The following is an 18,017-nucleotide window of genomic DNA, read 5'->3' on the forward strand; positions in this document are numbered from 1 at the left end:
AAGTGACAGATGTAGGTATGGATGTGAGACAAGGGAGTCTATTCAGCAATGGATGTCAAACTTTTACATCAACGGAATATAAAGAACGATATGATCTATTTGCACAGATACTGCATCAAGAGCTCGCAGAAAAACTAAACTTCGTATCGGCAGACAAGGTACCATATTATAACTATATGCCGGAACCAGTTCTTGAAAATGAGCAACACAATTTGTATTGTGATTACACTGTACTCATAGACCAACTAGACCAACGAGTAAGTAACAATAGGCCTGACCTAATCCTAATCGATAAAATTTCTAGGAATACAATCCTTATTGAGCTATTTTCAATAATAACAAACTAAGAGCAAAACATAATGAAAAGATTATTAAGTACAGAGATCTCAAATACCAGATACGAAAACAATGGGAAATAAGAGAAGTGTCGACAGTTCCAAGTATTGTGTCAACAACAGGTGAAATACCAAAGAGCCTGATCGAAAACATGAAACTGCTCAACCCTAAGAAAAGCATCTATAAGCTGATCCAGAAGTCGATGCTATTATCCACATCTCGAATCATCAGAAAGTTCATTGGAAACGCAGATACCATCAACTAGTTTAAAAAACATATCATGTACTTTTAGTCTAAGTTTATTATTTGTAAATAAAGTTAACAAACAGAGTCCGATAACATAGAAAGGACTTCACCAGAGCTTCATCCATCTGAGATCTCTGGGATAAGTGAACGATCCCCCTTCCCCAGGGGGGAGTGCGATTGCCATTTGGCATGAAGTCTGATTATAATAATAGTAGAAGAATAGTAGGCTTATATTTTATTTTCTTTTTCCGTTTTGGGATATATGTCTTTTAACGATTGGGGAATATGCTCTTTAATTATTTTCTTAATTATGTATTTTACTCATTCAAACAATGTTCTTTTTAAATCTCAATCTGTAATCAAAAAGCATACTCATATCACATTTTTAAAAAATATACAAATAAAAATGACTCTTATATTTAAATCCAATCTACAATAGGCTCCCTATATTTCTTCAGTTAGTAACTTCTTGTCAAAAGCCAGATTTGACGAAGTGGTAAAAAACCACACTTCAAATATACTTACAATCAATGAGAATTTTTTAAACATTTGACCATGACTTGTCAAAGGTTATCAAAATTTGAAAATATCTCTGCGTAAAATATCATGCTCTTTTTGATACAAAAGGAAAACAAGAGTTCTCAGTTAAAAATGATCTTGACCTTTCAATGCACTAAAAATTTGAAACAGGTCAATAGGTATAAGGTTGTAGACACTTCTGCTATTGATTGAAATAATCAAAGCACGTGTACGTTCTTGTTTAGTATATATTTTTTTTTAATTTGACTTAAACTACCCTGATTACTTGTTTAAAATTTGACTTTGATATGACCTTATGAAGGTCGTCAAAAATTAAAAAAACCAACATTTTGGACGTTCTTTCCTAATCCAATATCAAAAATTAAAGTTATTTAGAAAAAAAATAACCTGCAAAATTAACCTAAGATCAAACCCAATGGCACCAAAAGATAACCCCATGATCATTAATAACTTGTGTCCAATTCACTTTCTATCAGGTTAAGCATTTGAATGAGTTAATCTTTATAGGAAATATAGGTGATCCAATGGGTATCTTTCGGTTTAGTGGCTTCTTTAGGGGATATGATAATCAGAAAACCAAAGAAAAAGAAAAATCATATGAGGAATTAAAAACAGGAGCAGACGTTTAGATTTCCTCCAAAAATACGACTGCATCTGACCACATGAACTATTTTGCTTCTGTTCATAATTACTTATATACATTTTAAAAACTTGGATTATCTAGCTTTGTGCTGTGCAAGTATTGCAAATATTATCGTTATTATAATTAATTCCTTACAGATAGTATTTTCAAAATGCTAGGCTATCGAATTTTCCTGTGCTTAATCACAAGCATTTCACCGATATATACAGGGTGTCCCGTAATTAATTGGACATAGATTAATGTAAGATACCTGACAAGAAAATAAACCGTTTGAGCTTAATATCGCTTAGCAAAATGTTATTGATTTTCGTTCTACAGGGTGTTAAAACTAATTCTTTACCAAACATTTATTGAAATATTTTGGAATCCACTGGACAGATTAAACTAAATTTCGGCGTACTCTTATTATTTGGTATGAGGAACACGAATATGATATCTACTTTGCCATTGCCACTAGATGGCGCCACATATAACAACATTGAGTGATTAAAAAGGTCATAACTTTTTTGACCTCCCTGCACGTACATTTGCGAGTGAAAATAATAAAACAGCATTTAATTCTAGTCAAAAAGGTATACTTCTTTGATCTCCAAAAAGTAGACCGTTTTCGAAATAAACGCATTTTTTTATTAGGTTGCGTATGAACACTTAATCTAAAATTTAATTAACAACGATAAAATTAGAAAAGACTGTTGATTATAATAATTGTTCAAAATGTTCACCATCCACTAGGACACATTGTCTAATTCTTTTATTTAAATTTTGCCTGACTCCAAACAATGATTCTTCTTGGGCCCTGGTGATATTGACTCCTTCCACAATCTTTTGCTACAATTCCTGACGGTTATTTATTTTATTTTTATACACAAATGATTTCAAGTATCCCCAGAAATAAAAATCTAAGAGATTAAGATCGGGACTACGCGCAGGCCACGGATATTCACTACCTCTACCAATCCATTTATGAGGATAAATTTCGTCCAGGTAATTTCTGACTTGCAGTGAATAATGTGCCGGTGCACCATCATGCATATACCAACTGTCACGTCTTAAATTTAGGGGTACATCTTCTAGAAGAATGGGTAGATCATTCCTCAAGAAATTTAGATAACGTTCTCCATTAAGCTTAGCTGGCAATTCAAACGATCCCACAATACAATCCCCAAAGATACCACACCAAATATTTATTAAAAACTCATGTTGAAAATGGTGTTCTTGGAAAGCATGATTTTTCATCGAATAGATATAATTGTTAGGCCAATTAAAAACACCTCTCCTTGTGAACGTGGCTTTATCCATAAATAAAATTTTATTACAAAAAAATGGATCATTCAATTGGCGCTCTCTTAAAAATTGACTGAATGGGAGTCTCGCAGGAAAGTCTTGAGGAAGAAGATTTTAAACTGGAGTGAAATGATACGGATACAGTTTTTCTTGGCGTATAATTTTGGACACCGAAGATTTCCTTACACCAGTGGCTGCCTCAATACGTCTTGTGCTGGTTTCAGGATTTTCGATAACACGAACCAAAATTTCATCTTCCATACCTGCTCCAATTATCCTTGGTCTTCCCGCATTTACGTTTTTTGAACGAAATGAGCCCGTTTCGCCTAATCTATCGTACAGCGCTTTAAATGTTTGATGATTTGGCTGCCTTCTAACCGGATACAGATCTAAATAACGCTGCGCTGCTCTTCGACTACGACAATTTTCTTGAGCATATACACATACCATATCCCGCATCTGAAAATTAGAAAAATCATTGTGATGCGGCATTTTTAAGCGAAAATAACACAATAAGAACACGAGCTTTAGCCAAATTAAAGACTTATTTATTAATACTTCACCTTGACAGGTCGTAGTTATGATGTGTTCATCCTAGGAAAAGCCTACTTTGTAAAACTCCGATAATAATTTGTTCAAACACAACTTAATACAAAAATGCGTTTATTTCGAAAACGGTCTACTTTTTGGAGATCAAAGAAGTTTACCTTTTTTGACTAGAATTAAATGTTGTTTTATTATTTTCACTCGCAAATGTGCGTACAGGAAGGTTAAAAAAGTTATAACCATTTTAATCACTCAATGTTGTTGTATGTGACGCCATCTAGTGGCAATGGGAAAATAGATATCATATTCGTGTTCGTCATTCCAAATAATAAGAGTATGCCCAATTTTAGGTTAATCTGTCCAGTGGATTCCAAAATATTTCAATAAATGTTTGATAAAAAATTAGTTTTGAAAACCAATAACATTTTGCTAAGCGATATTAAGCTCAAACGGTTTATTTTCATGTCAGGTATCCTACATTAACCTATGTCCAATTAATTACGGGACACCCTGTATATTATCTATTAAACTCATTTTACAAAGCTGATACTCATTAAGAGTATTTATGCTATAGTTTAGTGATTTTAGATGAACTTAACCAATATTGTATAATTAATGTCGGCTTAATTGAACTTTTATCTTTTTCCATTTTGCCATAGGTAAGTAATTTTATTAAAGATTAAATCTTGATATGCAAAATCAATATGTTAAATTCAAATATGATTTTTATTGCAAATGTTTTTGTAAAAAAAAATCAAACAGAATTGAAAAGGACAAAAGACAAAAGCTTTATGATATAGCACGTATATTTCCTTTGTGCTCCCTTCCGTTATAATATTTTATTTAGTTCCTTTTAAGTAAATATCCTTTACTACTGGAGCTTTGCAACAAAGGAATTAAATAGTATTTTACTCTCTTTACATTACGTCTTTTTCGAATTCAATGCATAAAAACTTTTTCATATCAAGTTTCAATATAAATAAAAATAGTTATTTTTCTCATGATAGTAAGTAGTTACACGCCGAGGGGGCCTATTTCTACATACTAAATTATATTGAGATATCCATAAATTCATCACAAGAAAATCAATAATTGATTCTGTTATAACTAACCCTTTCGGACAATACTATAGGATTTCAGAGTTTCTACATGGGTAAATTGTGGAACTGACAAGCCATTATCTAGTAATACCAAAGATTACATTCCACTAATAACGCATTGTGGAAGTCAATCGGTTGTAAGTGATGGAGAAGCGCATATGAGGTTAAATAATATTTAGATAGATTTAGAGATTATTACTCCAATATATTCATTCCTACAAACAATAAGATTAGACTTCTACTGACAACTGTTTCTATAGTCCTACCTTAGGTATATGTATCGAGATATAGTTATTAAAAAAATCAATTGCAAATAAAAAGAATGTAAAGGATTTATGAAATTAATTGTAAATACCGTAAATTTTAGGAATGTGCGAACAAAGAATGTTTTTATTAGACTACTACTTTGAGAAAACGGAAAAATCTTATCAAATTCTGTTTATCAAATAATTTCCTGGATGTGTAACCTAAGTATTTACTTTCGGACCTGCTAGAAGCCCCTACAAAAATATAAAACATATCTGTGATCCCGATTTTTTTTTAAATGTAGAGAACCACCACATTAATAAAAATTGAATGTTTCAAACATAATATGCCAGTACGTAAAACGTGCTCCAATTACAAAGGGTAAGTGTAATAAGCTGCGTTTAAACATGAGGTGATGAGATTATTAAATAATGGGTATAAAAAATAATGGTGCGCACTACTGATCAAGACATTCTTTTTATGATAACATCATGTACCTACCGACTATATGTCCGCATGAAACAACTAATGGAGGAAAGTTGGGCAATAGTTGAGATTATTAAATATTTAGCATTACAGCAATCTTATGCAGTAGGTTCGTCTCCAGAAAAAGATACTCTTATAAAATGTTTATTTGAAGGACGTATTTGTAAACTTTTTGCCTACTGTAATAATTATTTGCTTTTATTTATTTGATCTTGATGATATTTAAAGTTTAATCTGTAATTAAAATATACGCCCTTAATACAAATTTGGAAAAAAACATTCAAGTTGTATTGTCACGAAAATTTTGTCATGAGTAATGAGTAATGACGAAGTAAACGACACCACCAATTGGCTCCAAAGTCAGAAATAATCATGTGTTACAATAGGTGACGTTGATATAATTCATCAGAAATCGGAATCAATTTATTTCATGTGTCAAACAATTCAATACTGATCAATGGAAAAATTTTATAGAATGATCGCTACATCTATAGGAAATGCAAATATTATTAGCAAGTTAAGGTTATAGTAGTATACAAGTATTAACATTTTGGTGATGAGACCACAAATTTCTCTAAATTCGACAAAAGCTTTGACCTTATATCTATTTTCATTCCCCGTCTCCTCCATAATAAAATTAGGTAACAGAGCATTCTATATTTTGGCAGGCGTGCTTAATCGTAGAAGAAATATCAGTATTCCTTCTCATCCGTAAGCTGTTTATTATTTCATTTGTCACTCAGGTTAAATTGATTGCACTTAAATTTAAATTCAATTAAATGGTTTTGTACCATCACAAGAATTTGAATAATATAGGTTAAGCATATTCAATTTAAATAAAAATGATGCTCAACATCTAAACAGGTTATCTGTAGCAGCTTTTCTAAGGTCAGATAACTTATCATATATAGGGTTAATATGAAACCAATTTCTCTAGGTCAGAAAAATCGATTTAGGTTTTTCCGGACACTGAGTTAAAACCTGCAGTTCTTTGAGTAATTTATGTTAAAACATATATACTTTTGGTTAGTTTAAAGACTTAAAAACATAATGAAAAAGCAGATGTGTCTCATAATTACTAAAAGTAATATCTTTATAGTTAATAGAAAATCCATTATTGCTTATTATTTGTTAGTACCGTTACGGCATTGAGGCAATCAAGTTTTGAATTATGTTTTACAAGAGATTTACAAACTTGACGGATTTTATATATCAATAATTATTTATTCGGAGATATTTGTGTTCAAACTTCGTTCTACTTCTTTTCAAAAGTCCTTAATTGGGTGAGGTCGGGGGATTGTTCCGGCCACTCCAAATCTCGAACGTTGCTCTCTCGAAAACACTCTCAAATAATTCGCGAAGAGTATTTTGGATCGTTATCCAGCTAAAATGCGTAACGCAGTGGAATTTACCACTCTGCATAAAAAAGATGACATTTTTCATTAAATCCTTAAAAATAATTCGATCTATGGTTTTGTTAATAAAGTGTATAGGACCCACCTTTTTCCATGAGAAACAATCCCGTAAAAACACTGTTCTTACCATCTTTAACTGTCCGTATAACGTATTTTGTATTTAGGCTTTTTAGAGGGGCGTCTAATAAAAAACTTTTCGTCTACCAACCTTCTCTAAACAGTCCATGGACCAACCAGAATTCCTGAAATTTCAGCAATAATTCTAGGTACAGATCCTCGAGGATCATTTTGAGAAACTCTTTTAATGCATCTGTCGGTCCATATTGTTGTTTTTTTGGTCTTCCGGGTTTAGGTAAATTCTCTAAATGTCTCCTTTCTATATTTGTACCTGTTATTGCAAAAGGTCTTGCAAGCTCCACTGCAATTAAGCCTTACTAGGCTCATAGTGCTCCTCTATTGATGGAGTAGGGAACTTCTCCCTCAGCTCGTCATACAGCCCAGCAAATCAACGAAAGCGACAACGTCGTTAAGGCACTCCTGATCTCTGCAAGGGATGGGTGAGATAAAGCTACTAGGTATTGACGAGAGAGCAGGGCAGTCGCAAAGTATGTACTCTATTGTCTTGTCCTCATGGTTGCATGCCCTGCATAGTGGACTTCTGCTTAGTTCCATTTTAAGAACGTGGCCATTTGATTGGCAGTTATAAGATGTTTCCCATTAGTCAGAGACAATTTGCGAATTGCCTCCAGTTTGTCCGAGTAGCTGAAAGCCCCTTGGATAAATTGCAGCCTTGAGTATCATCCTACTGCTCTTTCAAAAGCGTATGAGGCTGAGATTTTATTAGCTTTTTGATATTCACCATAGTCAGATCCACGAAGGACTCCGGCCCTACTGGTTGAAGAGCGGCGGCGCTCTTGTCAAGGGAGTCGGCGCGGCCGCCCGATTTCCCTTGCTGTGATTGTGCTTCTTGATCCAGTCGACCTTTACTCTGCTTTCGGAACCAGCCTTCACGAGGGTACGATGGCATTGCTAAACTAGTTCCGACGTGACGACTTGACAGCGCAATCTGTGTTGATATTCACCATTCTTCAAGTAAACAGTATTTTGCTGCCGATTTTTTGTTCTGCCACCAGGGTTATGCCGTATATTTCAGTTTGAAAGACACTTGGCATAGTGCCTAATGCCTAGGTCTTTGGAATATTACGCTCCATTTCGAACCTGTTTTAGTTTTAGAACAGTCCGAATAGATATTCGTAATACCCGCCATGCGATTAGTACCACTGCACTTTATGTTGATTGTGTAGGGTTTGTTGAAAGTAAAGATTGAAGAAGCAACGTCAACTCGAGCCGCTTACTGGTATAGAAAGAGTTTGTTAATTCTTGCCAGAGGCGAGTTCTTTGCAGGCCTATCTATATCCACACTTATGGTCATTCCAATAGAGCGGAAGCGTATCATTGTAAGTAAGGCGACTTCCTGGACATAAAAGTCTAGGAGCGTCAGACACAACATCATAGCTCATAGGTCCAGTTATGTTGAGGCAAGCCACTCTTTGAACATGGTCTAGTTTTCGATAAATTTGGACCTTTTAATGTTCCACTTTTTGGTTCTACACAATAGCGCCATACGTTAGCAAAGATCTTATGATAGCTTTTTAGATCAATATAGCCTCCCTGAAGGAGCAGCCCCAAGTCTTGCGAATTATGTACCTCCATTGCTCATAACACATATATTCTTTCTGTACACTTTTTGTAATGTCAGAGTTTATTATTAATTTACGTTTTGTAATGAGAGTTATTTAGTTTGCTATCGAGTGTCACACCTAGGTACTTGACTTCCGATGCATAATTTAGTGACGTGCCTGATATTTTGGGTGCCAGAAGAGATGATATTTTCGTCTTTTTCGTGAATGATTACACATTTTTTCCCCATGATTTGAAGAGCCACCTGCACTTTTTTGCAAAGCGATTGCTCAAATTTACCCGTTTGCAAAATGACTAAGCTATCCGAGTAGTGATCATTATTCAGGCGAATGATGCGACTATCCAAAGCCACGTTTCATAGTAGAAGTAATATCACCCCTCCCTACGCATAGCCCCTGGTCATCATTCTCCTAATTTTAACGTCCTGCACACTGATGTATAAAATTCTCTTGGAAAGCGTGTTGAGAATTCATCTGATCAACGTGTCTAGGGTGTGCCTAATTTTAAGCGGCTTATTTTAGAGAAAGTTGTTTTATCAAACGCACCCTCGATGTTAATAAATACACCCAGGGTGAACTCTTTGTGGTCCATCGATCTTTCCACCCGCCCTATCACTAAATGTAGAATAGAGTGTGTTAATCTCCCTGGAGTGTATTAATGTTGATTTGGATAAAGTGATTCAAAGAAGAGTTAGATGTCAAGATTTCATCACTTATATATCTTTCGCACAGCCTTTTCATGGATTTCAAGCAAAAAGATGATGGACGATATAATACGGATGATAGGACGATAAGCTTTGGAGGTCTTATGGTCCGTCCTTTCTGGTTTAAAAAGAAACTTAACTTTGATGTCTCTTCTTATTACAAGAAAAAATTATTTTAGATACACTGTATCTGGGCAACTCAAATTGTCTTGATATATCAGCTTATTTTTTACCTTTCCTAAATGCATTCACAATTATCCGTTTTAAGTCTTTTGGAATTGAAACCAAATTTTTTGGCGTAATTATTTCAAGACAAAAATATTCAAAATATTTAAAAAAATCACAAAAACTATTTTTGACTTTTTTTCACCGAAAATTTATCGTTATATCGTTGGCGAGAGAAGCCAATGATAACAAACCACAAAATGTAACTTATAACGGTTTCAATCTACGACAATTATCACGACACACATTTTTAACTATTCTGACAAAAAATTTAAATTTAATTTAAAGAAAATAAAACACCAAGCAAAACACATTATTTTTATAGACATAACTTTAATAACAATATTAAAAAATTAAATAGTAGAACCTTTGGTGTGATACTTAAATTACGAGACAGTTTTATTACTAACCAAAAACTCTTTATTTTACTCTCGACACGTCTTTCGCTAACGATGTTAGCATCTTCGGTGGAAAATTAAAACTAAACCAAAACTGCTATATAAGACCACTTGTAAGTAATTAAGAGTCTACTCGCCACTTCTAACAAAACAACTGTAAGCGAATACGCGATGTTCCAAGGTCCATGACTCCATGGTTGCGACTGAAAGTAAGTTGACTGAAAGGCTTTAAATCAAGAAACGAATTATAATAAGGTGCACGCCACTCTCTTTTTCAACAGCCGCGTACTGTCCATCCGAAAAATATTTGGTTTCTATGCTCCACCCTGTATATACTAAATATATTAACCCCATTCACCAAGAGAGTAGTGAATGGATGAAAGACTGAAAGAGTTATTTAGTTTATTTCACAATATACATATATATTCCACATTATCATCCACATTTCAGTTCTTTTTTAGGTAAGTTATAATATCTACGTGTAGCATTCCTGGTATGTAGGATCTAGTAGAGATACAGTTTCTTATTCCAAGCAAAATGCTTGGTCGCCACAGTTAAAAAGTTTGTATAGATTTTTTTTTATTTGAACGCAGTTTTAATAAGAAAGTTTCGTTGCTTTACAATGTTTAAATGAATATAACAATATAGCCGAAAAGCTTATATTCATAGCCCTCTTCGATTATAGTGAAAAAGAATAAATATACTGAATACTTTAGTCTTATAAACAGGGTGTTCATTTGAGAACTTCCCACGGATTTATCGAAAACCACTGTTTAAAAAAAAAACGCTGAAATACATCAAAAGGTTTGTCAAGGGGGACAAGTTTCTAACCTAAAATTACTTCGTCTTTCGAAGTCTTTTATTTTGACGTTTGATTTTTTTAAATCGGTCGATTCGTTTTCGAAAAAATTAGAAAAATCTTTGTTTATCTTAAATTTGTTTAGATAGAAAACAAAAACATGAAAATATCAGTTTTTATTTCAATAAGTGTTTAAAATGTTGCATGTTAGGGTTTGCCAAATCTACAATTCGTTTATAATTTAAAACGGAAACTACCAACATAAACAGCAATTCCGAAGATAAGACGTGGAAAAAACTAAACAACCCGAAATTTTTTTTCGCATTCTTTTCATCAACACAGATAATATCCTGGGCGAACTGTATTTATTGTTATACCTGCTTAGTTATTTATAGTTGCTAAGGAAAATAAAGAATTTATTTTGCGGTCAGTTACATTTGTGACAGTCTTGGAATAGTGAAAATTTATTTGTTGAATTGAAGATTTTACTTCCAAAATGGTTTACACACTAGCCGAAAGAGTGGAAATTATTTTAATTTATGGTGCCCAAAATCAATGTGCTCGGCAAACTGCCGTCACGTTTAACACCAGACATCTGGAGAAGATAACTTCGCATGGGTATGTTTTCGACCTTGTTACTTAGTTTACTGAAACTGGATCTGTTGCAAATAAAAAACGTGATCATCGACGAATTTTGGATATAGCCGCTCAAGTTGAAGTTTTGGGTCATTTTGGAATAAATCCTAATACTTCATTACGCAAAATTTTTACTGCCTCTGGTATTTCATTAGGCTCTGTTCACACAGTTACCAAACTTCATAAATTTCATCCATTCAAAATGAAAATATTACAAGAGTCCGAAGACGATTTTGATAGGCGAGTTGAGTTTTGTGAAGATTAATGATAATACTATTCATGTAAAAAATATCTGCTTCAGCGATGAATGCACATTTTATCTAAACGAATTCGTTAATAAGCATAACTGTAGATATTGAAGCAATGAAAATCCTCATGCATTTGTACAAGGACGTACCCAGAGCCCTCAAAAAATTTATGTATGGGCAGGCATTTTAGGAAATACAGTGATTGGGCCATTATCTATTAACGGAAATTTAAATGGAGACATTTATTTGGATATGTTGGAAAATACCATCAATCCGCTTATCACTAAATCTATTGAAAACCAAATCAATGATGGAAACCCTATACTTGATGAGGCTGAAATATATATCCAGCAAGACGGCGCTCCTCCTCACTATGTTCTTCCCGTTTGGCAATGGCTAGACGACTAGTTTCCAGATAAATGGATAGGGCGAAGGGGGCCTATAGAATGGCCTGCTAGATTTCCTGATAAAACGCCGTTAGACTTTTTTCTATGGGGTCATTTGAAATCTATTGTGTTTACTTCCCAACCTGAAAGTTTGGATGAACTTCGTCAACGCATCGTCGACAGCACTGCCATGATATCCCACAACATGTTTTTGAAAATGTCCATCAGGAATTTGAACATCGCCTATATCATTGTTTGGCCAAAAACAAGCAACATTTTTAAGACCTATTGAAATAAAAACTGATATTTTCATGTTTGTGTTTTCTATCTGATTAAATTAAGGTAAACAAAGATTTTTTAAATTTTCTCGAAAATGAATCGACCGATTTAAAAAAATCAAACGTCAAAACAAAAGACTTCGAAGGACCTTTTAAACAAGCTATTACTCAATACCCCTTGCCATTTAAAATTTTTAAGGGGATGATCCTGGGGGGCAATGGGTGAAAGGGGGTGAAGTAATTTTAGGTTAGAAAGTTGTTCCCCTTGACAAACCTTTTGACGTATTTCGGCGCTTTTTTTTTAAAGTGGTTTTCGATAAATCCGATGTGGGAAGTTTTTAAATGAACACCCTGTATATTACTAACATTAACTACTGAAAACGAAAAAGGAGGCACTACTCCATAAGCTTATATTCCACGTATTTTGTAATAAAACGAAAATATTATTTTACAATTACAATGTATAGATTACCTTGCGTTATTCGTAGAGTTCTAAACATTTTTTTTTCTGGATATCTTCAGCAGAAACTGTAGACATTTTAATATTAATAATTCCTTGTCAGCGCATATTACATTTGCGCTTTTTTTATCTGTCTTAGTTAAAATTCTACAGTGAAAACATGAATATTAATCATATACATAGAAGAGTACACCGCAGACTGTGAAGTTGAAATTGATAGGGCCGTAACGCTAATTGAGAAAGGTTATTCCAGAAGAAGAGTCGCACAAATTATGAATGTTAATTCTAATTCTTAGCGATCGGGTCACTATAAGCAGAGCATGGATTCGGTACAAAGAGCCACATCACTTCAAGAAGACCGTTTATTAAGTCTGTGGGCGATAATAGAACGAACTACTACTGCACGAGCGCTTTAAAATCAGTTAGCAGCCGCAACGGGAATCCGAAGTTCTGATCAAACAGTACGTAATAGACTTCATCAGTCTCAATTGCGTGCTAGGAGGCCGGTTAGAGTACCCGTAGCCAATCGAGAGTTCTAGCCGTGACACTGGTTTCGTGGCGTCAAAATTGAAGCCGAGATTTGGTGGCGCACGCCGTACAGTGGAACGACTAAGTGGAGATACCGCGGGACTTAATATTTTACATTTTACAAGATAATATATTTTTTTTATTATTACGTATTTTTAGATATATGATAAATGTTTTAAATATTTTTTATTATTTATTTTATTGGAAAAATATACATAAACGGTGTTTCAAATTCGTCTACCCTCAAAATACGAAAATGGATAATTTACCCCAAAGTTGCACATTATTTACTTGTAAAAGAATATGCCATATAAAAAATATATATATTATATTTTATGTGGTTTTGCAGATTATTGAAAAAAAAAACAATTTTTCAAAAACTTCTTCTTGACACTTTTGTGGCTTGTCTTGGTTGCTATGGAAAAGTTTTTGCATTGCTGTATTACTTTTTCGTAAAAATGTAAATGCCGAAAACAAAATTAGGTAGGTACCTACGCCAAATTTTTGTTGCTTATTTAAAAAATCGAAAATTTGAATGATTCCGAAGATAATCAAAAAAAAACCAAAAAAAAAAATTAAAACCATTTTAGTTTTTTCTGAGCTTAAACAGGAATGCAGCAAAAGGTAGGCATTATTCTAAATAAAATTAGGATTGTAAAATGTAAGTTAAAATAAAATTGTTAATTTACCCACCTAATTTAAATACCGAATTTTTATTCTTTTTAAAACTCAAAGCGAGTATCAAAATAGTTTGGTAGTTTAAAATTTTAAATGCGTAATCTTACTATAAACTACAATAATAACTGCAGTAAAATATTATTTCGAATCAACGCAAAATATGTGTCGCGGAATTTTTACCATCGCGATGCGGTCGTCGCCTCGCATGATTTCGGCTTCTGTTGTGAGGTATCGATGGAAGCGGGGATAAGTGTCCAGGCTAGAACTATCGATCGGCTACGGAGTACCCCGTTTAATTGCAGAGCAGCCAAGAGCTCTAAGAATTTTTGCCGGGGCACATCGTCATTGGACAATACCACAATGGAGTAATGTTTTGTTTACGGATGAGTCCAGATTATGCTTACATCACAACGATGAACGAGATATTTGGCCTCAGCTGTGCAAGAAACTGTTCGGTTTGGCAGAAGGTATATTATCTTATGGGTTGGTATATGTTTAAATAGGCGTACCGACTTAATGGTAATTGCAAACGGTTCCTTAACCGTAACGTTATTACCATTACGTTACTTAAAAGAAATTTTAACACCACACATCATTTGCACCTTTTGCAGATAATATGGGAGTAGCTTTTATTTTACAACACGATTATGCTAGGCCAGGCGTGGCTAGGATAACAACAATTTTTTTAAATGACCATAATATTGAAGTTAGGTACGTAACATTACAATATTATCTTTCACAAATAAAGCAGAAAGCGATAGCTTTTGCAAAAAACTACTACACAAAAAATGATTTAATTTTTCTCAAGTAGCTTCGTTTTTGTTTTGAGTAGTTTATTTAAAGTAATACATTTAACATAATAAAAATTAAATATTCTTACCTGTAACCTTATGATATGCAAAATTTTTTTGATATTGAAATCGTTCACTAAATTTTTCATCTTTTTTAAAAGCTTCCGTGTAGGTCGGCACAGTGTTTTCTTCAACATCGTCGAAGTTGGGCCATTTATTTGTTGTTGTAGTTAAAATCGAATTAAGCCTTTGCACATCTTCCTTTTCCTTTAATTTCCTTTTTAGTTCCATATGAAAATTTTGTTTCTCCTTTTCTTGTTTGCTTCTTAAAATATTTTCTGAACTTATTAAGTCTTGGTCCAAGCTTCCTAAAATAAACGTAGCTTTAGCATAAACTTATATAAACCTCGTTTATATATCATAAATTACTTAGAGGGCGTACAAAGATAATACGTGAGCATTAGTAAGCATTTAACCTAGGGCAGATTAGTGGCAGAGTTTGTGTGAAATATTAGTTAAGATAGATATGAATAATTTTCCATATTATTACATTGCTTCTTTTCTTTAATAATGGCATAATTAGTAAAACTCGGTTTTGGGTTATTTACTACCAATTTATAAATAGTCTTTAATATAGCCAAATGTAAAAGCTTTAAGCTAAATTACCTTTAAAATATTTAACAAACTAATAAAAAAAAAACAAAATAATATAAATTAGTTCGTTCTAAAGATTTATTCCATGAGAAAACGTACCATAATCAGATCCATACAATAAAATAGTTTATATTTTAGTGGGAGAAATATTAAAATTAACAAAAGTTATTTTCAGAATCAATTTTCTAAAATTTCAAACAGTAGAAAGCTTAATTGAAACAGAGTTATACCCAGACGTAAAACGAGAGTGTCCGAATGTATAGTGAAAATAGGGCATCGTGTTCGATCGCGGCAATCCAGTGTTTACCTAAAAAGCTAAAGTGCGATTTCTATTGATAAAACATATACCGACATTAAAATAATATAGCATTAAAAAACCAGGACTACCTTAATTTTTGGTTATTTTAAATTCGTTGCAACATGTTTAAAGCTTATAATACTATTGTTCATATTCAAATATTTATTTAAACAAGACAATTGTTTTGCAATAATTTCCTTAAAAAAACTTCAATAAACTAGTGATACCAAATATTAAACTCTAATTAAAAATATTTTTATTTCAAATCGTTAGTAAAACAATGGTCAATCTCAAATAATAATTTACTTTTATTATTACTAAAATACAATAATTTATTTTTACAGAGTATCTACTTTTACAATTTTTAATCTAAGATCATATCAAATCACACAAACAAATAAATAAAGCCTCATGCTTCCTCATCCATTACGAATCATCGGTCAGTTTTGGAATTGTGTCTCGTCATTCTTCGTCGTTTAGATTTGAAACTCTATCGCTATATGCGCATGTTAGTTGCTCCTGAATTTAAAGAATTTGCCAATTAGTACATATGATTTGGACACTCGTATTTTTACTTTCTCTATAATCATACGATGATCACCAATAAGTTGATCTTATATAAAGTCATTAATTCTAGTGGATAGCTAAGACTCGCACGTGAGGATTTTTTCCCATAAAGAAGGCAAGTAAACTCGATATTGCCTATAGTTGCGGTCAATGTTTTTCTTTCATCTAGGGAGAATAGTTTAGAAATATCAGAATTTGTATGTGTCACACAGTTGATGATGACATGCTCAACGAGAAAACCTTGTATGTATGTACTGTTCATAAATGCGCTCTTTATAGTAACTTATATGTATAATATTCCAAATATGAAATTAATATCCCAGTTACTTGTTACTAAATCGTATATTTGTTTGTAATAAAGAATGATAAGTGAACATTTAATTAATTTTGAACAACAAAAGTTATAGATTTATCGGGATAATTTATGAGATGGGTAGCAGAAGAAGTAAAGGTGGTACCTGCCGACACGTGTTTTTGCTTTTCGGCTTTTTCAAGACAGGGCAGAAGTAGACCTTGGCAAAAGCAGGTTTTGGAGGAAAATACAGCATCTACACTAAAATAAGAAAAACATGTTAGTAGGCAGTATCTTTATTTCTGCTAGCCGTCTTATAGATATCTATAAATAGAATAATACGCTCATTAAAATGGTTACCGGACTAATATGCATGTGTTTAGGAGAAATTTGAAGCTATACAGGATTGGATTTAAAATCGTTGACATGATGTATTTTATGTTTATTTTTGGGAATTTGTAGCAAATTGATACATACTATAACTTAATAAGTATTTAGAAAAAACTAAAAAAAAATATTGAAAGTTTTACTTTCTTTAAGTAGAATATTTGGTAAATTAATAATTAACTTTTTATGGATAATACCAACTGTAACATTTGTTAAACTAGTCCTATAGTTTTGATAGTCTATAGTCCTAGAGTCTTTGGTGTGACAATCTAATCAAAAAACAGTTTGACCACAAACCAAAATCCTTTATTTTATTCTGGACATGTGTTTTGCTACAGATGTTAGCATCTTTTTTAGGATTTTTTCTTTTACATTTTTATAGAATTAGGCCAGTAAGTCAATTTAAGACATTTTTTTGTAAATTAAAGTATCTTTTGAATTTGTTCCAATTTAACATATTCCATTTGGGTAAATCTGTGCTAATAAAAAAACAGGATTATAGTTTTTTAGACTATATAGTTTTTAGGCGTATATATGCAATTTTAAGTTTATTTTTTTATATGAGTTTCAAATGTAATATCACTGTCAAAATACACGCCCAGATTTTTGACCTCATTTGACTACTGGTAGCTGAACATTTCGAATCTGTGCATGAAAATTGGGAGAAACTTCAAAAGCACTTTTGCCATAACCCAGTATTATTAGATAAGATTTGGAAGCATTTAATTTTAAGTTGTGATCCTGCAAAAAGTTATCAATACTTTTTAAATCCTCATTAAACTGAAAGTGAGCTATAGGAAAATAGATTTTGGTGTGAAAACAAAAGATATAGTTGGGAATCATCCGCGTATTGCTGTAACGTGTTTTACACAAGATTTCATGTCAGCAACATATAAAGAAAAGAGTAATGGGCCCAAAATAGAACCTTGTCGGACACCTGTAGATACAGTGTGGTAAAAAAATTTACTGCATAACCAGAAAATCCAAAATAATAATGTTTTGCTAATCTAACAACCCAAGACATGTTAATTCTTTTTCTTCTTAATTTTTTCTGATTACATTAAGAAGGTTAACCAAACTGGTAGAAATGCCCAAATTTGTTGGTGAATAAATTTTTCAAAGAATTTGGATACTAACTATACTTAT

General features: G+C 32.8%; 1 protein-coding gene across 4 annotated transcripts in view; it reads right to left on the minus strand.

Moving 5' to 3' along the window:
* The window catches only part of LOC126735066 (uncharacterized), a 207,905-nt gene that overhangs the window by 13,907 nt on the left and 175,981 nt on the right, over positions 1-18,017 (minus strand). For 3 of the 4 annotated variants that reach the window (XR_007660270.1, XM_050438959.1, XM_050438958.1), the window contains one exon: positions 14,763-15,041. Coding sequence is in view for 2 of the 4 variants with exons in the window: in XM_050438959.1 (XP_050294916.1) it covers positions 14,763-15,041 (279 nt within the window). In the remaining 2 variants the exon portion in view is untranslated. Of the gene's footprint in view, positions 1-14,762; positions 15,042-16,650; positions 16,832-18,017 lie in introns of those variants that run through there. The other variant, XR_007660271.1, reaches the window with a different exon arrangement.

This window comes from Anthonomus grandis, chromosome 4, assembly GCF_022605725.1.
Source record: "Anthonomus grandis grandis chromosome 4, icAntGran1.3, whole genome shotgun sequence".
Taxonomy (NCBI): Eukaryota; Metazoa; Arthropoda; class Insecta; order Coleoptera; family Curculionidae; genus Anthonomus; species Anthonomus grandis.